This window comes from Bubalus bubalis, chromosome 17 (genome assembly GCF_019923935.1).
Source record: "Bubalus bubalis isolate 160015118507 breed Murrah chromosome 17, NDDB_SH_1, whole genome shotgun sequence".
Classification (NCBI taxonomy): Eukaryota; Metazoa; Chordata; class Mammalia; order Artiodactyla; family Bovidae; genus Bubalus; species Bubalus bubalis.
The window spans coordinates 20,472,440-20,499,758 of record NC_059173.1 but is presented as its reverse complement, the minus strand read 5'-3'; the positions used below and the strand labels follow the sequence as shown (position 1 = coordinate 20,499,758).

The following is a 27,319-nucleotide window of genomic DNA, read 5'->3' as shown; positions in this document are numbered from 1 at the left end:
CACAAGCTTAGCGTTTGTTGGAGAAAAGAATGCAGGATATCCGATAGCATTTGTCACACACTTTGTCTCAAGATTTCGTATATTCCTCACAGAAACCCTATTCCGTTGGTACCGTTTTCTACACAGTAGTAAAGTGAGGTTCAACCCACTCCAGTATTCTTGCCTGGAGAATCCCAAGGACGGGGGAGCCTGGTGGGCTGCCGTCTATGGGGTCGCACAGAGTCGGGCACGACTGAATCGACTTAGCAGCAAAGTGAGGTTTAGGAGGAGTTAAGCAACTCTCCAAGGCCATACGCTGGACAAGTGGTGGATCCCAGGAGAGGGCCAGGTGCACAGAGCAGGGAAATCTCCAGTTTACTGAGGGTCAGATGCTGCAGGTCCAGGTGACAGTGGGCCTGAAAGCTCTACGCAGTCCAGATCTCCGGACTTCCTGGAGCTGCCACCTTCTGCTGTTTTCCCGCTTTGCCGCAGAAAATACTCTCAGAGACCGGATCTGCCTCCACATACCATGCAAATTCTATGGCTGGAAGGCCCGAGTGCAGCAAGGGAAAAGCTGTGTGCTTTTTTAGCCTCTTTCCCAGGCTGCGGTGGAAACCCCGCCCCCGTCTCCGTGGAAACCCGGCTTCCGCGGTCGCCGTTACCAAGGGGCGGAGCTGGGGGGCGCTGCCCTTCCCCCGGTCTGCAGCCGCTCTCTGGCTGGGAGCGACCACAGTCACCCTTTAACCTTTCTGTTCCTCTTCTCCCCTGCCTTCCCTTCCTCTTGTCCTTTCGTGCTCAGAACCGTATCCTGCAGCCCGCACTCCTGTACGGACTTCGGGGTGGACGGTGCACCGGAGCGCGGGCCTGCGAGCCGCCCTGCGTGGCCTCCACAGACGCCCCCACCTCCCGGGCCCACCCCTCGGCGGCGCTGATTGGCCGCTTCTGGGCCACTTTCCCCCGCCCCCGGGCCCGGCAGGGTCCTCGGCCCAGCGAGCGGAAAGTTTTCTGTGCTGGAGGAAGTTGAACGTTCGCAGACTCCGAGAAAGCAGCTCCGGAGGCTGTAGGGGTCTGGGCCGCCATGGAGGAGCCCCCTTTGAGAGAGGAAGAAGAGGAAGAGGAGGAGGACGAGGCGGGACCCGAGGGGGCTCTGGGCAAGAGCCCCTTGCAGCTGACCGCTGAGGACGTATATGACATCTCCTACGTGATGGGCCGTGAGCTGATGGCCCTGGGCAGTGACCCCCGGGTGACACAACTGCAGTTCAAGATCGTCCGCGTCCTGGAGATGCTGGAGACGCTGGTGAATGAAGGGAACCTGACGGTGGAGGAGCTAAGAATGGAGCGGGACAACCTCAGGAAGGAGGTGGAGGGGCTGCGGAGAGAGGGCTCGGCCGCCGGCAGGGAGGTGAGTGCGGGAGAGCGGGGACTCGCCCCGGGGGCGGGGTGCAGGGAGCTCCCAGTGGGAGGGGGGCCGCTTACCTCTCTTGAACATCCAAACCCCTCAAAACAACTCCCCACGAGTATCCAGTCCTCAGTTTAGAAGTGTTGTGTGTGCTCAGTTGCTCAGTCTTGTCTGACTCTTTTCGACCCCATGGACTGTAGCCCACCAGGCTCCTTTGTCCATGGGATTTTCCATGCAAGAATCCTGGAGTGGGTTGCCATGCCCTCCTCCAAGGAATCCAGGGATCGAACCTGAATCTCTTATGTCTCCTGCATTGGCAGGTGGATTCTTTACGACTGCTCCACCTGGGAAGCCCAGAAGCTTTATGATAGGTAACATTAACTGAGCACTTACTAGGTGCTGGGCCGTGCACTGAGTATGTTCTAAAGCAGAGGCTTCCTGCGGAAGAGGGAAGGGCAGAGTCTTAACCACTGGACCACCGGGGAAGTCCATCTTTACTTGCAGAAGACAGGTTGATGGGGACCTTGAGCAGTGGTTCTCAAGCTTTACTGTGTTACTCGCTCAGTCATGACCAACTCTTTGCGACCCCATGGACTGTAGCCGGCCAGGCTTCTCTGTCCATGGGGTTCTCCAGGCAAGAATACTGGAGTGGGTTGCCAGTTCCTTCTCCAGGGGATCTTCCCCACCCAGGGATAGAACCCGGGCCTCCTGCATTGCAGGCAGATTCAGTACCATCTGAGCCACCAGGGAAGCAGGCATTTCAAGCTTTTAGCAGGCATCAAAATCACCTTGAGTGATTAAAACACAGATTGGCTGGCCCCAGTCCCAGAGTTTCCAACTCAGTAGGTCTGCAGTGGGACCTAGAATCTACAACTTTTCACAGGTTCCAAGATGATACAGGCGCTCTTGGTCCAGGTTTCATGATTTGAGAATCTTTGACCTGGAGTAAGAGATACATTTTAACTATAGAGAAATTACTGCTTATGACCACAGAAAAATATGTACAAGAATATCCAGGGCAGTTTTATTCATAATTGTGTCAAATTGGGAATCCAGATGGAACAGAGGAATGGATTTTTTAACTTGTGGTATGAAATACTACACAACAATGAGAAGGTACTGAAACACTCAACTATATGGATGAATCTCACAGATATTGCACTGAGAGGTAGAAGCCAGGTACAAAAGAGAGCCTCCTGTACATAGAATTCAAGAATAGGCAAAGTAATCTTTATATAAATTTTTTGACTGCACCAGGTGGCATGTGGATTCTAAGTTCACCAATCAGGGATCAAACCCAAGCTCCCTATATTAGTAGTGTGGAGTCTTAACCACTGGACCACCAGGGAAGTCCCATCTTTACTTATAGAAGACAGGTTGATGGTAACCCCAGGATGGGAGAGTGGGAGAGAACAAGAAGGAAATATATAGGGAACTAATCTGGGTGTGGTTACTTGGGTATACACATATGGTAAAAATCATCAAGCTATAAATTCAAGATTAGTGCATATTTCTGTATATATGTTATACCCCCATTTTACAAAATTACATTTTGCATCAATATTCAGAACTGATGAAACAAAAAGTTTCAAGAAACAATTTATCCTAACTCACCCTTACTAAACATGATATATAGTCATACTTTCCTATTCTATTTTTATGAATTTTTAAATTATTTTGCAACTCACTAAATTAATATCACAACTCTCTAGTAGGTTTCCAGTTACAGTTTTAAAAACTTCCTCAAGTGAATTATTTCATTTGATCCTCATACTATTATTATTCCCGTTTTATAGAAGCGGAGACATAGAACGATTAAGTAATCTGCCAAGGACTTGGAGCAAGTAAGAGGTGGAGGCAGGATTTTAGTTCAGAGATGCTAGTCTGGTTTTCTTTTTTTGGCTGTGCTGGGTCTTCATTGCTTCTTGAGGGCTTTCTCTATTTGCAGCGAGCAGGGACTACTCTCTAGCTGCGGTGCACAGGTTTCTCCTTGAGGCGGCTTCTCCCATCGTGAAGCACAGGCTTAGTTGCCCCAGGGCATCTGGAATCTTCCCAGACCAGGGATCGATCAAACTCATGTCTCCTGCATTGGCAGGCAGATTCTTGTCTACTGAGCCATCAGGGAAGTCCTCAGAGATGCTAGTCTTAACCACACCGTGCTGAGGTACAGACCTGTAACTTTACTTGTGGTGACATGGATGAGTGACTACACTGTGAGGGCCCTGGAGCTATGGAGCTAAATTAGACAAGGTCCCTGCCTTCACGGAACCTCACAACTAGTGGGAGAAGCGAGACACACAGACCTTCAAAACCAGCCCACAGGATTACAGACCGAGAAGCGCGCCATGAAAAGACAACAGAAACAGGGTGGCTGAAATTCACAGGGAAGAGTGAAGATTTCTGGTAGCTTTGTTGGTACCCTTTTCCTTCACCTACTCATCAGTCACGGTGACAGTGCTATTTGTAGAGGAGGTTCTTCTTTAGGATCTGTCATATGAGATGGTTGAATATCATTAGAAGCCTGACTTTTGAGATTCAAGAACAGTTAAATGACTTGCCCAAGATCCCTCAGCTCACATTTTGCGCTTGTTTCCTGTCATCTCCAACTCCAGGCACAAAGATAGACCCATGATGGATCGTAAACAGTGTGGTTTGCGCAGGGCCCGGGCCATTTTCTGCCTGGGGCGTAGCAGACAAGCTTCATTAGCCCCAGATGAGCTAGCACATTTTCCTCCCAAACCATAGTCTTGAGAACAAGCGTGGGGGAAAAGGCAGAAAGAATGAATATTTAATGCCGCTAGACAGTTTATAAAAATATGCCCCTGTCTTTTTTTTTTCTTCTTGTTTTTTTAATTACTATTTTTAGCTGTGGTAAAGTAGAGGTGAAATTTACCATCTTAATCATTTTTCAGAACAGAGTTCAGTGACATTAAGTCAATTCACATTATTATGCAACATCACCACCGTCCTCCAAAATGCCCATCTTGCGAAACTGAAATTCGGTGCCCACTAACCACTAACTCCAAATTTCCCTTCTCCCCTGCGCCTCTGGTAATTCTGTTCTCCTTTCTGTCTATGTGAATTTACCTATTCTAGGTACTTCATATAAGTAGAATCAGATGATTTTTGCTCTTTTGCCACTGACTTATTATTTCACTTCATGTCCCAAGGTTCCTCCATGTTGTGACATGTGTCAGAATCTCCTTCCTTTTTAAGGCTGTATAATATTCCATTGTAGGGATTCACCAGTTTGTCTATCCATCTGTCAATGGACACGTGGGCTGCTTCCACCTCGTGATCTGTATAAATATTGTTTCTTTGAACATGGATCTATAAATCAGTCTTCAAGCACCTGCTTTCAAGACTTTTGGGTATATACCCAAAAGTGGAATTGCTGTATCATGTGATAATTCTGTTGTTAATTTCTAAAGGATCAGCCATTCAGTTTTTCATAGTGACTTCACCATTTTACATTCTATCAACTGTGCCCAAGAATTTCAGTTTTCCCACATCCTTACCAAAGCTTGTTTGTCTTTTTTTTTTTTTTCTGGCCACACCATATGTCATGTGGGATATTCCTTGTGAAGTCAAGTGAAGTGGAAGTCACTGAGTTGTGTACAACTCTTTGTGACCCCATGGACTATATAGTCCATTGGATTCTCTAGGCCAGAATACTGGAGTGGGTAGCCTTTCCCTTCTCCAGGGGATCTTCCCAACCCAGGTATTGAACCCAGGTCTCCAGCATTGCAGGTGGATTCTTTATCATCTGAGCCACAAGGGGATCAGCCCATGTCCCCTGCAGTGAAAGCACAGAGTCTTAACCACTGGACCATCAGGGAAGTCCTGCCAACACTGGTTATTTTGTATTTTGTTTGTTTGATTACAGTAGCCATCCTAATAGGTGTGAGATTTTTTTTCCCTTTTTTTTTAAAAATTTAAGTTCAAAATTCAAAAGTTACAAAAGTATTTGCTTTGGAAAAGCTCTCATATCCCCTCAGAAAAAATTTAAGCAATCAGTTTCTTAAAGTATCCAGAGATACTTCATGCAAACACAAGCAGATATGAATATAGTTTTCTGTTATTCACACAGATAGTATGATAATATATGCCCTGTTCTGCCCCTTGCTTATTTTCACTTAATATGGCATGAAAGTGGTACTAAGTCAGAATATAAAGAGCTTCCTCATCTTTTTTTTTAATGTATTTATTTATTTATTGGCTGCACCAGGTCTTAGTTGCATGCAGGATTTTTAGCGTGGCCTGTGGGGTCTAGTCCCCTGACCAGAGATCAAACCTGGGTCCCCTGCATTGGGAGCTCAGTCTTAGCCACTGGATCACCAGCAAAATCTCTACTTCCTCATCTTTTAATGGCTTTTGGAAACTTCCATTGTACAGTAATATCAATTGTTCAACCTGAGGGTTCTCAGCTTGGAGTTTTTGGAACCCTGCTCCGCCCTGTTCCCCTAGATTATGAGTCTAATCCATGAGATCCATGAACTTGCATGGGAAGAAATTATATTTTTATTTTCACCAGCCTCCAGATGAAATGTAGTACCACTTTATTCAATCATGAATGCATTCATGTTGATGTTTGGTAGAAATCAACACAATACTGTAAAGCAATTAGCCTTTGATTAAAAATAAATAAATTAAAAAAAATCATGAATGTAGAAAACAAACCACAGTAATATTATCAGTAGTACCTGTGACAATCATCAATGGAAATCACAGGTATTTTCATATCCCATTACAATGTAGTATGTATCTCAAAACTTTGTTTTTGTTCTGTATCTTATTGGACATGTAGCTACATTGTGTTTAATGAAGGAGCAGGTCTCGGGATCACATATTTATTTTTAGATTTTGATGAGTGTATGTTATCTTAGTTGGTTTCCTTGTAATCCTATGCCTTTTGTTTTATACATTTAAGATCATTATTCTGAGATGGAATCCAGATGAGCTTTATCAGACTGCCAAAAAAGGTTTGTAGAACACAAAAATGTTAAGAATCTCTCCTTTAACCAGTTTCCTATTAAAAGACCTTTGTTTTCCAATCATTTGCTCTGAGCCCGAGCCTCAGTGGGTTAGTCTGATCTGTACCAGTTGGCCCCTGAATATGTAGAGGAAGTGGACTCACTGGGTCAAAGGAAAGGCATTTGACATTTTAATGTGTATACGTGCTAAGTCACTTCAGTTGTATCTGACTGTTTGCAACCCCATGGACTGTAGCCCACCAGGCTCCTCTGTCCATGGGATTCTCCAGAAGAGAATATTGGAGTGGGTTGCCATTCCCTTCTCCAGGGGATCTTCCCAACCCAGAGATCGAACCTGGGTCTCCTGCATTGCAGGTGGATTCTTTACCATCTGAGCCACGAGAGAAGCCTGGTGCCACCAGGAACTGTTGCCAAATTGTATTCTAAAGGGGATAAAGTGATTGGCTCCCTTTGCAGTCAGTGAAGGAGCCAGTTTCCCAACAGCTTTTACGACAGTGTTTCCTCAAACACCACTGATATTTGTCAGTCCAAGAGGAGGAATGTGGGCACTACTGCCTTTCTCTTTGAGGTCTGCCTCATTCTCTTTGTCCCCTGTAGAATATTCCCGAGTATGGTTGTGCCTCCATTTATTTAACTAGACTTCTGCTAGTGAACATTTAGGTTGTCTTTAAATATTTGCTTCATTTTAACTTCAGTTTGAAACAATGTCAAACCTATGGAAGAGTTGCAAGACAAGTGCAATGAACACTTGTATACCTTTCACCCTGATTCAGTTGTTGTATTCAGGTGTGTGGAGATGTGTGTTTGTGTGTGTGTATAGTATGTCTTAAGAAATACACACTGGGACTTCCTGGTGGTTCAGTGGTTAAGAGTCTGCCTGCTAATGCAGGGGATGTGGGTTTGATCCCTGGTCTGGGAAGATTCAACATGCTGCGAAGCAGCTAAGCCCATGCACCACAACGACTGAAGCCTAGAACCTGTGCTCCACAACAAGAAAAGCCACTGCAATGAGAAGCTGGAGCACTGCAACTAGGGAGTAGCTCCCACTTGCCAAAACTAGAGAAGGCCCATGCAGAGCAACAAAGACAAGCACAGCCAAAAATAAATAAAATTATTTTTAAGAGAACAGAAATAGACACTGAAACTTCCCTGCTTCCACTGCCTGGGGTGTGGGTTCAGTCCCTGGTAGGGAAATTAAGATCCTGCGTGCCGCATAGTCCAGCCCCCCCTCCCCAAAAAAAAGATATACAGACTGAAGTATAGACACCCATATACACATGAGACTTCCCTGGTGGCTCAGACGGTAAAGCGTCTGCCTACAATGTGGGAGACCCGGGTTCAATCCCTGGGTCCTGAAGATCTCCTGGAGAAGGAAATGGCAACCCACTTCAGTACTCTTGCCTGGAAAATTGCATGGACAGAGGAATAGTCCATGGGGTCACAAAGAGTCGGACATGACTGAGCGACTTCAATGTCAATGTCAATATACACATATGTATATACACATTATTTACTCATTCAAAGTCTGCCCAGCTATTTGAGCAGACATTATGTTAGCTGCAGAGTTAGTAAAAGATTAGGATCTTTCACCCTAAATACTAAATACTTTCGTGTGTATCTCCTAGACATACTGTTATATAACCACAATAAATGATCAAATTCAGGGGGAAAAGTTGGTAGAATACTAAGATCTAAATGCCATCCCTATTCAAAATTCATAATAATGACCTTTATAGCATTTTTTTTTTCTGATACAGAATCTAGTATAGAGTTGTACAGTATCTTTAGGAAATCTCTCTCTCTCTCTCTTTTTTTTTTTTGTCTGCACCTCTAAGCATGCGGAATCTTAAATTCCCCAACCAGGGATCGAACCCTTGCCCCCTGTAGTGGGAGCTCGGAGTCTTAACCACTGGACCCACCAGGGAAGTAGGACACCTCTCTTTAGTCATCTTTAGTCTGGAGCAGTTCCTCAGCTTTTCCTTGTCTTTCGTGACATTGACATTTTTGAATATATTATGTATCAGTGTCTGTAGAATGTTCTTCAACTTGAGCTTGTTCTGGTGTCTCCTCATAGTTAGATTCATTTTTAAACAAGTAACACATGTTTAGCAGGGTTATCACTCAAGTGATGCTATATCCTTCTCAGTGTCTTGGATCAGAAGGTGCCTGATTCAGTTTGTCGTCATTGGTGATGTTTGGTGATGGTAACTTCTAGCCCTTGGTTAAAGTGTTGTCTACAAAATTTCTGCAAGTAGCCTATGGGAAAATACTTTGAAACTGTAAAATATCCTGTTCTCCGACAAATTTTCACCCAATGGTTTTAGATCCATTCATTAGTCTTGCCTGAATCAATTATTACTAAATTGGTTGCAAAAGGATTTTCTAACTCTTATCATCTTCTACACATTAATTGGCATTCCAGGGATCTCCTTGGTGGTCCAGTGGTTGACTCTGCTCCCAATGCAGGTGTCTGGGCTTTGATCCCTGGCCAGGGAAGTAGATCCCCCATGCTGATCCCGCATGCTGCAACTCTTAGTTCACTTGCTGCAACTGAGAGTTCACATGCCACAATTATAAGATCCTGCATGATACAGGAGAGATCAAAGATCCCCTGTGCCTCACCTAAGATCTGGTGCAGTCAAATAAATAAATAAATATTAATTGGCATTCTGCTGTAAAGTACAGATTCCCTTCCTTCCCAGTGTATTAGTCAGAGAAATAGAACAAGAGGAGATATAGATGTAGCTATAGATATAGATGAGAATATTCATTATAGGAATCAGCTCAGGGGGTTATGGAGGCTGAGAAGTTCCACAATCTGATGTCTGCAAGCTATAGAACCAAAAAAGCTGGTGTCATAATTCAGTCCAAGTTGGAAGGCTTGTCTCAGGGGCTGATGGTAAAAGTCCTGGTTTGGGACAGTTCGAAATCCCAAGAACCAGGAGCACTGATGTGCAGTGCTAAAGGGCAGGAGAAGAAGGATGTCCCAGCTCAAGCAGGGAGTGAATTCACCCTCTCTCCACCTTTTTGTTCTATTCGGGCCCTTAATGATGCCCACCCACACTGGGGGGATCCCTCTGCTGTACTTAGATCACCAAATCAAATGCTGATCTCTTCCAAAACACACCTTCACACACACCTCAAAATAATGGGCTAACCAACTATCTGGGTATTCCTTAGCCCAGTAGGTTGACATATAAAGTTAGCTATTAGATCCCCATTAATTAGTTAATTAAATTAAAAAAAGTATAGATTCCTGAGTCCTCCTCTTATTATTTGATGGCTTATTATCCATTCTTGCTATTAATGTTGTTACTCAGATTGTTCAGTTTGGCCAGTAGGAGCGCCTTTGAATTATGTCCTTTTGCTCTGTCTCCATCCCTTACACAATGGAATATTCCAGACTAAACTTGGACTTGCCCTGCTCCAGCCCTAGACTCAGCCCCTCTCCAAGGAGCCCTGGCTCCTTTCTTGGAGAATAGTACTTAGAACTCTTGCTGCTGCTGCTTCTTTAAAAAATTTTTAAAGAGGATCTTAGTTCCCCAGCCAGGGATCACCCCAGGGCCCAGAGTCCTAACAAAAGCACAGAGTCCTATCCACCAGACTGCCAGGGAATTCCCAGACTCTTTACTATCAACCAAACACTTGCAGCGGGTGGTGCCTCACCTCATCAGGTCCCTGGGAGTAACAGAACAAGAGAACTTTCCTTTCTTGGATGGAAAGTCCATCCTCATGGGGTAAAATGTACAAGTGATGTCCTTTCTTACAGGTGAACCTGGGACCAGACAAAATGGTGGTTGACCTGACAGATCCCAACCGACCACGCTTTACTCTGCAGGAGCTGAGGGACGTGCTTCAGGAGCGCAACAAGCTCAAGTCACAGCTGCTGGTGGTGCAGGAAGAGCTGCAGTGCTATAAGAGGTGGGCCCTGCTGCCCTGGGGCTCCTACTCTGCAGACCCAGATCCTGTCTGGAACTCCTTGATATGTTACCTATCTGTTCTGATGTTTGTCCAGTCAGCTTGCTGGAGACCCACTCTATGCTGGAATCTATTCTCGGCACTGAGGGTAGAGCGGGAAATAAAATAGGAAGTCCGTGCTAGGCTAGCAGGAAGATAGGCACTCAGCCAGGAAGCCTACAATGAGCCCGCAGGATGAGCACGGTGGATGCTGGAGAGAATGTAGAAAAGTGACTTGACGGAGACTGGAGTGCTGGGAGGGGCCTGTGTCAGATTCGGTGGACAGGGAAGACCCCTCTGAGGTGAATGACAAGAAGCAGCCAACCAAGTAACAGTTTGGTTGGGCAAAAGTAGAACAGGAAGTGCAGAGGTCCTGGGGTGGGAACCATTTGGCCAATTTAGGGGACCCACCATGGTGGAACTTGGATTGTGAGGTATACAATGGTTCAGAAGAGACCAGGCACTGGTTGTGTTGGCCACAGAAAGGAGCTTTAGGTTTTTTATTTTGTTGTTGTTTTACTGGCGTATAGTTGTAATGGCAATCCACTCCAGTATTCTTGCCTAGAGAATTCCATGAACAGAGGAGCCTAGAGGGCTACAGTCCACAAAACTGCAGAGTCAGACACAACTGAGCGACTGGCACACATAGTTGCTTTACAGTGTCGTCAATTTCTGCTGTGCAGCAAAGTGAATCAGCTATTTGTATACATATATCCCCTCTTTTTTGGATTTCCTTCCCATCTAGGTCACCACAGAGCATTGAGTAGAGTTCCCAGAGCTGCACAGTAGGTTCTCATTACTTGTCTATTGGATACATAGTATCAATAATGTATATGTGTCAATCCCAATCTCCCAATTCATCCCACCCCCACCAAGGAGCTCTAGTTTTATAGCAAATGTAACAAGAAGACTCAGGGCTGCCTTAATCAAGGGAATGACCAGATCTGATTCACTATTTGAAAAGATCAATGTGGTGATTCTGATAACTGAACAACTTGGTTATGTAAGAGAAAGTCCTTGTTCTTTGGAAAGCCACTTAAGTATTTAGGAGTAAGGGGGTAAGATTTCTCCAATTCACTCTCAAGAGAGTTCAGAGAGAAAGTAGATAGTTGCAGGGGTGGATGGGTCGGTGGATGGAAAGATGGATGCATAGCTAGGTAGGTAGATAGATACATGGATAAGCATTTGAAGGATCGGGGTTAAAAGTATATGGAAAGTTTTTGCACTAATATTATACCTTTTCTCTAAGTTTGAAATTGTATTAAAAAAGTTAAAAAAATCATAATATTGCATACAGGAGGAATTGTAGGATAAGCAAGGCAGGAAATAAGGAAGTTGTTGCTATAGCAGGTTTGAACTTTGTTGTATCCCTCTGTGCCAAGTTTCCCAAAATATTTTAGTTTACATAGGTATTTCTTGAAAAGGAAGCTCTAGAAGTCCCCTGGTGGTCCTGTGGTCAGGATTCGATACCTTTACTGCCGTGGCCCAGGTTCAGTCTGTGGTTGGGGAACTGAGATCCCACAAGCCACATGGCACGGCATAAAGGAGCTCTGTGGTTGAATCATTCTGAGAAGCCTGCAGTTAAGCAAAGCAGGTTTCATTAGAGGCAGGCAAAGGAAAGACCAAAAGAATAAAAACGTATTGCCTACTAATATTTGTTTTTCTCTTATTTATTTATGTATTTACTTTTGGCAGTGCTGAGTCTTCGCTGCTTTTCTCAGGCTTTCTTCAGTTGCAACGAGCTGGGGCTACTCTGTTTCAGCGTGAGGGCTTCTCCTGGTGGTGGCTTCTCTTGTTACAGAGCACAGGTTCTAGGTGCACAGGCCTCAGTAGATGCAGCACATAGACTTGGCAGTTGTAGCTCTCGGGCTCTAGAGCACAGGCTCAGTCAACTAGTATTTGTTTCATTTTGGTGTATTGGTGGTGCTGCAGAGCACATGGGATCTTAGTTCCACAGGGTCAAACCCATATCCCCTGCATTGGAAGCGTGGAGTGTTAACTGCTGGACCACAGGGATGTCCTGTGCCAACTAATATTTATCAGTTCAGTCGCTCAGTTGTGTCTGGCCCTTTGCGACCCCATGGACTGCAGCACTCCAGACTTCCCTGTCCATCACCAACTCCCGGAGCTTGCTCAAACTCAATGTCCATCAAGTCGGTGGTGCCATCGAACCACCTCTGTCGTCCCCTTCTCCTCCTACCTTCCATCTTTCCCAGCATCAGGCTCTTTTCCAATGAGTCAGTTCTTTGCATCAGGTGGCCAAAGTACTGGAGTTTTCAGCTTAGCACTAGTCCTTCCAATGGATATTCAGGACTGATTTCCTTTAGGATTGACTGGTTTGATTTCCTTACAGTCCAAGGGACTTTCAAAAGTCTTCTCCAACACCACAGTTTAAAAGCATCAATTCTTTGGTGCTAAGCTTTCTTTATAGTCCAATTCTCACGTCCATATATGACTACTGGAAAAACCATAGCTTTGACTATACAGACCTTTGTCGGCAAAGTAATGTCTCTGCTTTTTAATATGCTGTCTAGGTTGGTTATAGCTTTTCTTCCAAGGAGCAAGCGTGTTTTAATTTCATGGCTGCAGTCACCATCTGCAGTGATTTTGGAGCCCAAGAAAATAAAATAAAGTTTCCATTGTTTCACCATCTGTTTGTCATGAAGTGATGGGACCGGATGCCATAATCTTAGTTTTTTGAATGTTGAATTTTAAGCCAGCTTTTTATTCTACTCTTTCCCTTTCATCAACAGGCTTTTTAGTTCCTCTTCACTTTCTGCTATAAGGGTGGTGTCATCTGCGTATCTGAGGTTATTGATATTCCTCCTGGCAATCTTTATTTCAGCTTGTGCTTCATCCAGCCCGGCATTTCATATGATGTACTCTGCATATAAGTTAAAAAAGCAAAAAAAAAAAAAAAAAGCAGGATGACAATATACAGCCTTAATGTACTCCTCTCCCAATTTGGAACCGGTCTGTTGTTCCATGTCCAGTTCTAACTGTGGCTTCTTGACCTGTGTACAGATTTACCAGGAACTCTGCTTAGTGTATCCCAAGCATAATTTCAATTAGTGTTCACAGCAAGCCTGTGAGTTAGGGTAATATTATCCCCAAGATGATCTAAGGGTCAGAGAGGTCAAGTAGCTGCTCAAAGTCCCTGGGCTGGTGGTGGCAACCTTGAGATGTGATGTCAGACAGACTGACATCGGAGCCTGAGCTTTTAATTATCACACCACATTGAAACTTGGAAAGTTTGGAAGTATGGGATGTACTCTGAAACAAAACCAAACAAAAAATTTTTTTTTTAATTTGACTGTGCTGAGTTTGCAGCACGAGAGATCTTTAATTGAAACATAAAAACTCTTAATTGCAGTTTGTGGGATCTAGTTCCCTGACCAGGGATCCATCCCAGGCCCCTTGCATTGGGAACACAGAGTCTTAGCTAATGGACTACCAGGGAAGTCCCCCAATGATATTATTCATTAAATTCATTCAATGTGATATCATTAAGAGAGCAGCAAAGTAAAAATGTCCTTAGAAAGTCCTATCCGAAAGGACTGAATTTAATTGTCTTCCTTCCGCTGAGGTTGGAACCACGTTAATGGAAAGACCTGCCTTCATCTCATTTAATAAGTGCTTCAGACACAGTTAATTAAAAAGAGGAACTGCTAGACTGCCAATGCCGTAAGCAGCTTGCAAGTGAATAAAGCAACACATGTTGGTTCCAGTTTTGAATTCCCAGAGAACAACAGATGGGCACTTCCCATCTGGTGCAGGCTGATAGACAGATAGCCGGATTCTGTTTAGTCTCTAGTGTTATATATTCTGGAGAAACCAGCATGTCAACTGAGGTGTTCTCTTAGCAACTGCATCAATTTGGAAGCCCAGGCTCATACGAAGGATAGTTTTTAACTGAGGGCAGCTATGGTAGGCTGTTTCCAAAGATGGATGCAACAGTTTTTCCCATCCTGTACTCTTTTTGCAGTGAGACTTTGCCACTCCTCTCATCAGAGTACAAGTAGAGTCTATTTTCCCTTTTCTTGAATCTAGATGGCCCTATAACTTTCTTGGACCAGTTGAATGTGGTGGAAGTGATGCTGTTTGGCTTCCAAGGTTAAGACTCTCGAAGGCCTAACAGCTTCCATGTTTATGCTCTCAGACTGCTGCCTTGAGACTGCCATGCTATGAGGAAGCTCAAGGCAGTCACGTGGAGAGGTCACATGAAGAAGAATCGAGGGGTCCCAAATGACAGCCCCAGCTGATCCACCAACTGAACACAGCCACTTGAGAACCCCAAAGTGGACCATTAGGAGAACCACCAAATCAACCATAAGAGATAGAGCCATCTGGGAATTCCTTGGCGGTTTCAGTGGTTTGAATTTCACAATCTCACTGCCAAAGGCCTGGATTTAATCCCTGGTTAGGGAACTGATATCCTACAAGCTGTGCAGAGCAGCCAGGAAAAAAAAAAATAGAGCCATCATGAGAAGTCATAAATCATTGTTTTTTATTTGTTTGTTTTCACTTTTCTTTTTTTTTTAACTTTTGGCTACACCCTGTGCCATGTGTGGTATCCTAGTTCCCCAGTCAGGGATTGAACCCACACCTCCTGCATGGGAAGGCAGAATCTTAACCACTGGACTGCCAAGGCAGTCCCCCATCATTATTGTAAATCAATTAGTTTTAGGGTGTTTTATAGCTGTAGGGAGTTGGTGTTGGACAGGGAGGCCTGGCGTGCTGCGATTCATGGGGTCACAAAGAGTCGGACACGACTGAGCGACTGAACTGAACTGATAGCTGTAGGTAGTGGGGAAAGGTAATTTTTATATCAAGCTGCCAGTATGGTTGGTTTTGGCTCTTTCTGGCTTGTAGACAGCTGCCATATTGCTGTGTCCTCAGCTGGTGGGGAGAATGAGAAAGAAAGAAAGCTGTATCTCCTTTTAAAAGGGCACTAATTCTTGCCTGAAAAATCCCATGGACAGAGAGCCTGGTTGGTTGCAGTCCATGGGGTCTCGAAGAGTAGGACACGACTGAGTGACTTCACTTTCACTTTCATGCACTGGAGAAGGAAATGGCAACCCACTCCAGTGTTCCTGCCTGGAGAATCCCAGGGACGGGGGAGGCTGGTGGGCTGCCGTCTATGGGGTCGCACAGAGTTGGATACAACTGAAGCGACTCAGCAGCAGCAGCAGCAATCCATCATGAGGGCCCACCCTCATAACCTCATGTAAACCTAATTGTCTTCCAAAGGCCCTGTCTCCAAATACTGTAATACCGGAGGTTAGGGCTTCAACATACAAATTATTTTAAAACTTTTTTTAAAATTTTTTATTGTTTTTATTTGACTGTGTTGGGTCTTAGTTTCAGCATGTGGATTCCTTTAGTTTTGGCATGCAAGCTCTCAGTTGCAGCGTGTGAGATCTAGTTCCCTGACCAGGAATTGAACCCAGGCCCCCTGTACTGGGAGTTCAGAGTCTTAGCCACTGGACTACCAGGGAAGTCCCAATATGTGAATTCTGGAAGGACATAATTCAGTCTGTGGTAAGGGGGAAATTTATGCCTGTAGCATAGGCATAAATTTACCAGTTGGTACACACAACAAAATACCTAAGTGGATCTAATGAGCTTACTGGGTCAGACATTGAAATGCTTCATCACAGTCAGGCTTCTTTTGGTTGCAAGTGACAGAGATCTTATTTCAAATCAGCTAAAGTACCAAAGGAGATTTTTTTGGTTCACATAGCTAGGAAGGATCCTAGAATTGCTCTCAGAAATAAAGAAAAAAACTGCATCTAAGACCTCAGGGTTGGAATCAGGGACCCCAGTCCTGATTCTTTCTTTGATTCTGTTTCTTTGTTGGCCTCCTTATCTTGTATTAAAGACAATCCTTTTCTGAATCTTAGGGAGCATGACTGCTGGCAGTCCCAGTTGAGCAAGTGAGAGAGAACAGCCTTCTTCCAAGTTCTGTACATCAAGTCCAGGGAAATACTCTGGATCTCTTTGGGTCACCTGACCTCAGTATCTTATTGATTAATATCAGTCTAGCTCTTAGCACCACCTGACTTACTGTATATTTTTACATTTCTACTTATTTGTTTGTTGACTGTTTTCTTCTCAATGGAATATAAATTACATGAGAAAAGATATTTTATCTGTTTTGTTCATTGCTATGTCTATATACCTTGGTAGACTATGTAGCCTAATAATATTTGTTAAATGAATGAATTCCATGTATTAGCTCACTTAATCCCTCAATCCTAGAAGGCAGGTACTTTTATGATTCTTTTATTTCCAATTAGGAAATCAAGGCTTAAGTTAAAGCAGCTGTCCCCAACCATTTTGGCATCAGGGACCAGTTTCATGGAAAACAGTTTTTCCACAGACCAGGGTGGAGTGGGGGATGGTTTCAGTATGATTCAAGAGCTTTACACTTTTGTCCACTTTATTTCTAATCTAATTCCACCGCTGATCTGACAGGAGGTACCAGTCGGTAGCCTGAAGGTTGGGGAGCCCTGAGTTAGAGAATTTATACATGATCATATTTCTAGAAATTAGAGAAGCTTGAAGTACCAGCCATGGTAATTAGATAAGAGAAGGAAAGAAGAGGTATCAACACTGGAAAAGAGGAAGGAAGATTCCAGAGATCTGGGTCAGGATATCTAACTCTAGAGCTTTCAATGATAGCATTATTAATATAATAATAATTACGAAGAAACTTCACTTTCAGTGCCCACTTCAGCAGCACATTTACTGCAATTGGAACAAAACAGAGAAGATTATGCAAGATGTCATCCTGCATAAGGATGACATGCAATTTCATAAAGCATTCCATATGTTTTAATAATAATAATAATGAATATGTAAATAAATAAACTGTAAAAAAAAAGAACCTTCACTTTCAAAGATGCACAGATAAGAGATCTGCAATAAAACAACCCACTTATTTATCTCATTTTTCCCAGTGGTCTGATTCCACCAAGAGAAGGCCCAGGAGGAAGAAGAGAGAAAGAGGCTCTTTTTCCCAGGGGCAGCAATGCCAACAGCAACAAGGAGGAGAAGACAATCATAAGGAAACTGTAAGTTGACTTGCTGCCCCATGTTGCCACTAAATAGTCGCTAAAGGAAGGAGTGGGGGTGAGGGGAGAGGCCCTGTTCTCCTGGTGGCGGTCCTGCAGCTGATATGAAAACGCTATGCTGGTGTATTATGCTGTCTTCTAGGCAGTAGCGTAAGCACCTGACATTATTAATTCATGGACTCATCACAGCGACCCTATGAGGTAGACACTGTTGTTATCCTTGAATCACAGATGGGGAAATAAATTCCAGGGGGTAAAGTTCTGTACCCAAGGTCACACACATTGTAAGTAGTGAAGTCAGGAACCCAAGGAAGCCCAGGTTCTACACTCTACTGCCTCCCTGTGATATAATAACAATAACCAGATAATAATACTAATAATATTAAACAAGAAAAACAATAGCAATAATTATTGGAGTTTACGGGGGCTAAATCATCACCTCTTCTCCTTCCAACTCTGGAGGGCCCCCTGTCTCCCAACATTAGGACACATAAGAGAGTTTCCTTCGAACACTCCCCTTGTTTTCATGCCCCTTTGTTCATTCCTGGTTTCTTTGGTTGCAGCACCTCAAACCATAGACTGTGAGATGATAGTTAAAGTTCAGATTCTCAGAAATCAAATTGCTGGTTCTAGGAGGAGGCCCAGAAATCTGGATTTTTAATGAATACCCAGACTATTGAATGTGGGGAAACTTTGGACAACAATCTGAGATATGCCTTTTCTTCTTTTTTAAAAAAGTATTTATTTGGCCGTGCCAGGTCTCAGTTGCAGCACATAGGATCCTCAATCTTCGATATGACATGTGGGATCCCTTAGTTGTGTGATGCGAACTCTTACTTGTGGCAGGTGGGATCTAGTTCCCCAACCAGGGATTGAACCCAGACCCCCGGCATTGGGAGCACAGAGTCTTAGCCACTGAACCACCAGGGAAGTCCCCAGATGTGCCTTTTCTGACTCCAGGTATGAATACAACTAGGCACACCTTAGTTTCTTCCATTTCTTAAACAAAGGAAGACAACAGAATTGGAAAGAGTAGAGATCTTTTCAAGAAAATTAGAGATACCAAGGGAGCATTTCTTGTAAAGATGGGCACAATATAGGACAGAAATGGTATGGACCTAACAGAAGCAGAAGATATTAAGAAGAGGTGGTAAGAATACACAGAAGAACTATACAAAAAAGATCTTCATGACCCAGATAACCATGATGATGAGATCACTCACCTAGAGCCAGACGTCCTGTGTGAAGTTCAGTCAAGTGGGCCTTAGGAAGCATCACTATGAACAAAGCCAGTGGAGGTGATAGAATTCCAGCTGAGCTATTTAAAATCCTAAAAGTTGATGCTGTGAAAGTGCTGCACTCAATATGCCATCAAATTTGGAAAACTCAGCAGTGGCCACAGGACTGGAAAAGGTCGGTTTTCATTCCAATTCCAAAGAAAGGCAATGCCAAAAAATGTTTAAATTACTGCACAATTGTACTCATCTCACATGCTAGCAAAGTAATACTCAAAATTCTCCAAGCTAGGCTTCAACAGAGAACTTGAACCGAGAACTTCCAGATGTTCAAGCTGGATTCAGAAAAGACAGAGGAACCAAAGATCAAATTGCCTACATCTGTTGGATCATAGAAAAAGCAAGACAATTCCAGAAAAATATCTACTTCTGCTTTATTGACTATGCTAAAGCCTTTGACTGTGTGGATCACAACAAAATGTTGAAAACTCTTTAAGAGATGGGAATACCTACCTTACCTACCTCCTAAGAAACCTGTATGCAGGTCAAGAAGCATCAGTTAGAACTGGACATGGAACAACAGACTGGTTCCAAATTTGGAAAGTAGTACATCAAGGCTGTATGTTGTCACCCTGCTTATTTAACTTATATGCAGTGTACATCATGCAAAATGCCAGACTGGATGAAGCACAAGCTGGAATCAAGATTGCCAGAAGAAATATCAATAACCTCAGATAAGCAGGGTGACAACGTGGAAAGCAAAGAGGAACTAAAAAGCCTCTTGATGAAAGTGAAAGAGGAGAGTAAAAAGCTGGCTTAAAACTCAACATTCAAAAAACTAAGATCATGGCATCTGGTCCCATCACTTCCTGGCAAATAGAAGGGGAAACAATGGAAACAGTGACAGACTTTATTTTCTTAGGTTCCAAAATCACTGCAGATGGTGACTGCTGCCATGAAATTAAAACACGCTTGCTCCTTGGAAGAAAAACTATGACCAACCTAGACAGCGTATTAAAAAGCAGAGACATTACTTTGCTGACAAAGGTCCATCTAGTCAAAGCTATGGTTTTTCCAGTAGTCATGTATGGATGTGAAAGCTGGACCATAAAGAAGGCTGAGCACCAAAGAATTGATGCTTTTGAATTGTGGTGTTGGAGAAGACTCTTGAGAGTCCCTTGAACTGCAAGGAGATCCAACCGGTCCATCCTAAAGGAAATCAGTCCTGAATATTCATTGGAAGGACTAGTGCTGAAGCTGAAACTCTACTACTTTGGCCATGTGATGTGAAGAACTGACTCATTGGAAAAGACCCTGATGCTGGGAAAGATGGAAGATAAGAGGAGAAGGGGATGACAGAGTATGAGATGGTGGGATGGCATTACCGACTAGATGGACATGAGTTTGAGCAGGCTCTTGGAGTTGGTGATGGACAGGGAAGCCTTGCATGCTTCAGTCCATGGGGTCGCAAAGAGCTGGACATGACTGAGTGACTGAACTGAGCTGAACTGAGGCACACCTTTCCTCAACTCCAGGCTGAAGCAAGCAGCCTGTTGGTCTTGGTTGCTTTGAAAATGACCTGGTGACAGTTTACCAGCTCCTGGACTTTTGGATCGAAAGTGAGAAACGGCTTTGGTCAAGGATGTCAAACTTGAAAGCCTGCGGGGGCCAAGCACTTCATGTGGATGTGTGAGGGGGGTGTAGGGTGGGGTGGGGACATTTGCCCTTCAGTTCTTTCTGGCCAGTGAACAACTTGTTAACAGACTTTCTGATTCTTGAGCGATGCCAAGACGTCGGATTTGTTCATGGAATCTGTTTTCCAAATGCTGGCAAATCATTTAAGCTTAAAAATAAAAATTGTGTGATCCGAATGAACCATCATTGTGGGTTGCATCAGGTCCTCAGCCTCCCTCCAGCTCTTGCTTCATTAGTCTTGCCTCCCAGGGAGGGCTGAGGGGACCTCAACTTCCATTCACATTATTTGGTCGTTAGTTAGTCAACAGACCCTCACTGAGTCTATATTGTGCGCCAGGCAAGATGTTCACCCTGGGGGTACTGCCATGACCGATTTTGTAAGGACTCTGTTGCCTCCGGTTTTACAGGGAAGTAATTTTGAGGGGTCAGAGATTCTGGGTTACCTCCCAGGGCAGATTTAATTAAGATGCCTTTGTTTCAAGAGAGAAGAGAGATTTTTCTTTTTCTGGATCCTCAGGAACAGAGTGTTCCATTAGTGATTCTCAGCTCATGGCACGATGAGCTTTGCTGTCAGCACAAGCTTTCTTTTTTCTTGCTTTTATTTATTCCTTCTTTATCTCCATCGCCCATTTGCAATCTGCTTCCCAGCTCCCCTCCCCCTCAGCCCATCTCATATGTATTTAATGTGTTCTAAAAAGTATATATTGTCTTATGTGGGTGTGTTTTCAGTGGTAACTGATATTTTGTTTTACACTTCATCTTCATTCTGTTTCCTAGTGCTTTCTTCCCCCTTCACTAAGCACTGTCACTGTTTTCTTTTTTACCAGGCACTCTTCTTTTGTAGGCTTTTTTTTTTTCTGCGCCATGGCTGCGGGATCTTAGTTCCCAACTAGGGATCGAACCCCTGCCCCCTGCAGTGGAAACTCAGAGTCCTAACCTCTGGACCACCAGGGAATAATTCTTCAGGCACTTTTTTACAAAAATTTTAGTAATATGTTTTACTAATCCAATGCTTCCAAAACACTGTCATTTTCAACGTGTAATCACTATAAAATATTATTAGTGACATATTTTACAGTCTTTTTTTAAAAATAGTAAGCCCTTGAAATCTCATGTATATTTCACACTGACAGCATATTTCAATTAAGACTCGTAGTGGCCACTGTTTTGGGCGGCACAGCTTTAAGCAATATGTGGTCAAATGCTTTGGGTTTTGAGAACTGAGTGTGAATGAGCCTTTTCTTCAGTGTTTTTAAAAAGTTATACCTAACATAAAATTTACCATTTTAACCGTTTTTTAAAAATTGAAGTATAGTTGATTTACAGTGTTGTGTTAGTTTCAGGTGTGTAGCAAAGTGGTTCAGTTATTCATATATAATATATATCTTTTTAAATATTCTTTTCTGATGTAGGTTATAATACGTTATTGAATATTACTCCATGTGTGGTACAGTAGGTCTTTGTTGTTTATCTATTCTATATATAGTGTGTATCTGTTAATACTAAACTCCTAATTTATTCCTCCCCCGTACTTCCCCTTTGGTAACCATAATAGATTGTTTTCTATGTCTGTGAGACCATTTTAATCATTTTTTAAAAATTCTTTTTTATTTGGCTGCACCAGGTCTCCTTGTGGGACACAGGATCCTTAGTTGAGGTACTCCGGATCCCCAGCCACAGCACTTGGAGTCTTTAGTCTCAGAATTCGAACTCCTAGTTTTGGCATGTGGGATCTAATTCCCCAACCAGGCATCGAACCCAGGCCCCTGACTTGGGAGTGTGGAGTCCTAGCCACTGGACCAACAGAGAAGTCCCCATTTTTCAGGGGCATTAAATATCAATATGTTTACAGGGACTTCCCTTGGCGGTCCAGTGGTTAAGACTCTGAACTTTCACTACAGGAGGCGTGGGTTTGATCCCTGGTCGGGGAACTAAGATCCCACATACTGTGTGGTGTGGCCAAAAAAAGAAAAAAGGAAATTTATGATCTTATGCAGCTATCACCACAATCCATTTCCAGAACTTTTTCATCATCCCATCCTGAAACTCTGTCCCCATTAAACACTAACTGCTCAGTTCCCCTCCCCCAGCCCCTGGCAACCATCACTCCCCTCTCTGTCTTTATGAATCTGACTACTCTGGAGACCTCATATAAGAGGAGACATACAGTATTTGTCCTTCTGTGACAGGCTTATATGATTAGCACATTGTTCTTAGGTTCATCCATGTTGCACCACATGTCAGAATTTCTTTCATTTTTAAGGCCTGGTGATATTCCATGGTATATGTAGACCACTTTTGATTTATCTCTTCATCTCTTGATGGACATTAAGCAATTTTTTTGTTTTGTTTTAATTTTTTTTCTTTATTTGACTATGCATGCATGCGTGCTCAGTCGCTTCAACCCTGTCCAACACTTTGCAACACTGTGGACTATAGCCCTGCCAGGCTTCTCTGTCCATGGGATTCTCCAGGCAAGAAACTGCAGTGGTTTGCCATGGCTTCCTCAAGGGGATCTTCCGGACTCAGCGATTGGAACAGGGTCTCCTGCGTTGCAGGTGGATTCTTTACCACCTGAGCTACAAGGGAGGGCCTTATTTGAATATACTGGGTCTTAATTGTGACCTTGCGGAATCTAGTTCCCTGACCGAGAATCAAACCAGGCCCCCTGCATTGGGAGTTCGAAGTCTTAGTCACTGGACCACCAAGGAAGTCCCTAAGCAGTTTTTTAAGATCTATCCACCTAGCAGTGTAGACACACGTCTTGTTTCTAACCCCAGTGATGGGATCCCAGATTGCCTTCTCCCTACTGTGAACAGTGCTGCAGTGAATATCTGCATGCTTATTCATGTCCTCTCATGGACTTGTGTGTGAATTTCCCAGGGAGAGACATCCAGGAGGAAAATTGCAAGGCCACGGAGCCTATCAGCCAGGGTTCTTGTTTATCAAGAAACCAAGGCTCACTCAAAAGGAGTGGCTGAAAAGATTTCAAGAAGGGACATTTTACAGATGTGGGAACAGAGATAAGGGATGGAGAAGCACCCTGGGGCAGGCAACAGAGGAGCGAGGAAAGGGAGCTGTGAGGGGCCCTGGGGGAGTCAGACTGAAGTGTGGCCTTCAGAAGAGGAACACACAGTGGCTAGTGAGACAAGGCCGGCAGGGACAGAGCTGGGACTGAATATCCCTACACTTCTCTCCTCCCACCCTCCCAGCTCCTGCTGGTGCCTCCCATTGGCTGAGCACAGCCAGAAGCTAGAGGACAAGGGAGCTTGTTGAGATCATCCACAGATGTCAGCCTCCTGGAGCGGAGAGCAGGCCACAGAAGGGAGGACATGATTCTGTGGGGGCAGATAGCCCACAGAGTATGCATCTTCTTAGTTAAGTATTACCAGGCTTGTGGGATCTTAGTTCCCTCACCCGGGATCAAACCCAGGCCCCCTACAGTGGAAGTGTGGAGTCCTAACCACTGGACCACCAAGGATGTCTCTGCCAGGCTTTCTTATCTCCTTTCTTTTCTTTCCTTATTTTTTGCTCGCACTGGGTCTTCATTGCTGCATTCGGGCTTTCTCTAGGTGCGGCCAGCACGGCTACTCCCTCACTGTGGCGCATGGGCCTCTCATTGCGATGACTTCTCTTGCTGTGGAGCACAGGCTCTAGGCACACAGGCTTCAGTAGTTGCAGCAGGTGGGCGCAGTAGTTGTGGCACACGGGCTTAGTTGTTCGAAAGCATGTGGAATCTTCCCGGACCAGGGAGGGAATCTGTGTTCCCTGCGATGGCAGGCAGATTCCTATCCACTGTACCACAGGGAAGTCCAAGCTTTCTTGAATGACTGCGTGAAAACAGCTATGTCAGACAAGACCACCTGACACCACATTTATTTATTCCTCCAACAAATATTTATTGAGGGTCTATCGTGCAGCAGGCACTGTTCTAGGTGCTGGGGTAGAGTGAACAAGCCAGAGTCCCTGCCCTCAGGGTGCTTACATTCTAGCGGGAGAGGTAGATAATGAACTGGTCAGGACATTTCAGATGGCCCTATATGCACTGAAGACCATTAAATAGGGTGCTAAGAGAGAGGTTGATAGGGAGCTACTTTTTAATTTTTTTGGCCTCACCTCAAGGCATGGGGGACCTTAGTTCCCTGACCAGGGATTGAACCCATCCTCCCTGCCATGGAAGCACTGAATCGTAACAGCTGGGCCGCCAGGGAAGTCCCGATAAAGAGCTACTTTAGATTTGGGGAGTCCTGGAAGGCACCTGTGAAAAGGCAGCATTCAAGCTAAGTTCTGAAAGACCATAATGGTCTGAGTTTTCCCTGCCTTCCTGGCAGAAAGAACAGCGGGTATGAAGGCCAGAGGCTGGAGACAGCTTGTGCAGCAAAGATGATAGCGGCTGGAGCAGCAAAGAGAAGGGAGGTGAGGTTGGAGTGGGGAGCGATTGGGTCCTTCTGGGCCACATGGATCCCAGTGATGACTTTGGATTTCATTCTAAGTGCTTTGGAAAGACCTTGGAAGGTTTTAAGCTGGGGAGTGACATGTCCATATTCACCTATAAAAAGCTTAAGGACCTCCCTGGTGATCCAGGGGTTAAAGTTCTGTGCTCCCAATGCAGTAGGCATGGGTTCAATCCCTGGTCCAGAGCTAAGATATCACACGCCGCATGATGCAGCCGAGAATAAAAAATAAAATCTTTTTGAAAAAACAAAAGTTTACTCTGACTGCTTTGTGAAGAAGCGTTGATAGGACAGAGTCAAATTGTTTCTTCTCCCTAGAAAGGGTCTCCTGTGGTAAGATAATGTATGAGAGAGCATCTCCACCCTACAGAGGGTATCAGATCTGAAAGTGTTTATGTGGGATATTCACTGGCTGAGGATCGCACTGGAAACAAGGCTTCCAGACCCATAAGCTACTGGTTTCTTTCTTTCTCTTCTTGGGGAGTTCTTTGGGTCACATAATTGGAGTTTGAGCCTGATATGGCAAAAATGAAATGTACGTAAGCCAGCCTAAGGTCATGGGCTTCCCAGGTGGCACTAGTAGTAAAGAATCCCCCCTGCCAATTCAGGAGATGCAAGACTTGGGTTTGATCCCTGAGCTGGGAAGATCCCCAGGAGGAGGGCATGGCAACCTGCTCCTGTATTCTGGCCTGGAGAATCCCATGAACAGAGCAGCCTGGCGGGCTACAGTCCACGGGGCCAAGAGTCAGACACGACTGAGCGACTGAGCAAACACTGAAGACACAGGTTTGAAGATAGTGAGGCCACGACTTGATGATCAGACAAGCTACGGAGTGAATGAATGAATGACTTTCCGAAGAATTAGGTCATGCTAAGAAGGGTTTTATCTTTGTCCTGAGGACAATGGGGAGCCCTGGAAGGGTTTAAGCTGAGGAATGACTTATCTCTGCACAGTGATGCAGTCATGCTGACTGCTGTGTGAGTGGATTGTGGGGGTGGTGGGGGAGGGGGCAGACAGGAAGGCTGTGATGCTCATCAGGGTGGCTCAGCCTGGGGGTGGCAGTGGAAGAGATAAGTGGTGGGATTAGGAACATATTTGGGGCATGGTAACTAAAATACAACAGATGGGATGACAGGAGAGGAATTGAGAACAACTCCCAGTTCCTGGCTTGAATGACTGGGTGGGGGGTGATGTCATTTCCTGAGGCAGGGAAGTGGGGGTTGGGAGGTGGTATACTTAGGTTCAGGGGGAGGGTGGATGTGCCCTATCGCCTGTATCCACACATGAGTCAAGGGCTCACCCCTGCCGTTGCCGGCAGAGCTGCTAGCGGGGCTGGGACTGGGGCTTGTCTGACTAGAAGCAAGAGCCTGTATCCCCATCACTGACTTCTCAGCTCACTGGCCATCTTTGCGTCTTTCCGACAACCTGAGCTAGCATTGACACTGTACTTTGTGATCACCCCCACGTGTCTAGTGCATCAGGAGGACTGAAAGTTTGGCGTTCATGCTTCAGGGATATCTTTATATGTGTTATCTGTTATATCCAAGAATTTACATATTAGTCATTATTCATTTTATCATTGTAGGGAACACTGAGAAGTTACCGTTTCCTCTACAATAAAAACCACTTAAAATGAAAACAAAAACATTCCAGACTCCGTTTGTCAGTCTAGCACAGTGGTTAAGTGGGCTTCTGGGCCCAACTCCCAGTTCCAAGACAAAATTGTGTGACCTTGGGCCTGTTACTTAACCTCCCAGAACCTCAGTTTGCTCATCTGTAAAATGGGGATATTGACTATACTCAACATCCTCATGCTGTTATTAGTGTGAAATGAGCTAGTAGACGGAAAGCCCTGGAACAGTGCCTATTGCATAATGAGCTCTTAAGAAATAAACTTTTGGGTGAATGGCCTGCAGGAGCTGCTTACAGAATTTGCAGGGGGTTGTGCACCCCCCGCTACAGCGCTCTGTTTCCTCTGACCTCCCACCTCCTGCCCCGACCCAGGTTCTCTTTCCGATCGGGGAAGCAGACCTAGACCTGAGGCCATGACTGCGTTCTCAGACACGGAGGACCACCCACAAAGACAACTTCCACAGTCATCTCTTGGTGCCACGCATACCCACTGCACTTGCTTCTTCGCTTCCCCTCAAAGCCGTCCGAGGAGGAAGGGGTGAAGCTTTCTCCCCGGCTGCAGAACTGAACACCCCTGAACGCTGGGCCACAGCAGGAGAAGTGGCAAAAGAAATTGAGAAAGCAGAAGAAAAAAACAGTGGGGCCACCTGCAGCCCCACTTCAACCACCCAGGGGGCCCCAAGCACGCAGATGTGGACACCAGCTCTGCGTCCCCGGGCCCACGTCTTTGCCACACAGCAGCGAAATACACCAGCCCAATGGGGACGGGGAGAGGATGCAGGAAAACCTGGTGTGGACATTGCAATGAAGACTTCACTGATATTAGTGAATATTTGATTTTGCTCATATGACTTTCTATATATGATTTTGTATTAAAGTAAAATGACTTTTACACTT

At 44.7% G+C, this 27,319-nt stretch overlaps 1 protein-coding gene and 1 non-coding gene across 4 annotated transcripts; both read left to right on the top strand.

Moving 5' to 3' along the window:
- Nucleotides 1-788: 788 nt before the first annotated feature.
- On the top strand, nt 789-27,319 carry RILPL2 (Rab interacting lysosomal protein like 2). 3 transcript variants are annotated; one of them, XM_025267777.3, is made up of 4 exons: nt 789-1,381; nt 10,142-10,293; nt 17,292-17,405; nt 24,667-26,868. In XM_025267777.3, the coding sequence occupies exons 1-4, from the start codon at nt 1,058-1,060 to the stop codon at nt 25,019-25,021; spliced, it is 945 nt and encodes a 314-aa protein (XP_025123562.2). In that variant the 5' UTR covers nt 789-1,057; the 3' UTR covers nt 25,022-26,868. The 3 variants fall into 3 exon arrangements, with proteins under 3 accessions (XP_025123562.2, XP_006041472.1, XP_006041471.1); XM_006041410.4 differs by lacking the exon at nt 24,667-26,868 and adding an exon at nt 17,969-18,487; XM_006041409.4 differs by having other exon boundaries at nt 902-1,381; nt 26,795-27,319.
- LOC112580053 lies at nt 17,056-17,167 on the top strand. Its single transcript, XR_003104408.3, has one exon. It is a non-coding gene; the product is annotated as a U6 spliceosomal RNA (small nuclear RNA).

What these genes read in the sequence shown, in the direction of transcription:
- RILPL2 (XM_025267777.3), top strand. Translation starts at nt 1,058, where the DNA reads ATGGAGGAGCCCCCTTTGAGAGAGGAAGAAGAGGAAGAGGAGGAGGAC. An exon ending in GCTCGGCCGCCGGCAGGGAG is followed by an intron (nt 1,382 to 10,141) that starts GTGAGTGCGGGA and finishes CCTTTCTTACAG; the next exon opens with GTGAACCTGGGACCAGACAA. An exon ending in GAGCTGCAGTGCTATAAGAG is followed by an intron (nt 10,294 to 17,291) that starts GTGGGCCCTGCT and finishes CATTTTTCCCAG; the next exon opens with TGGTCTGATTCCACCAAGAG.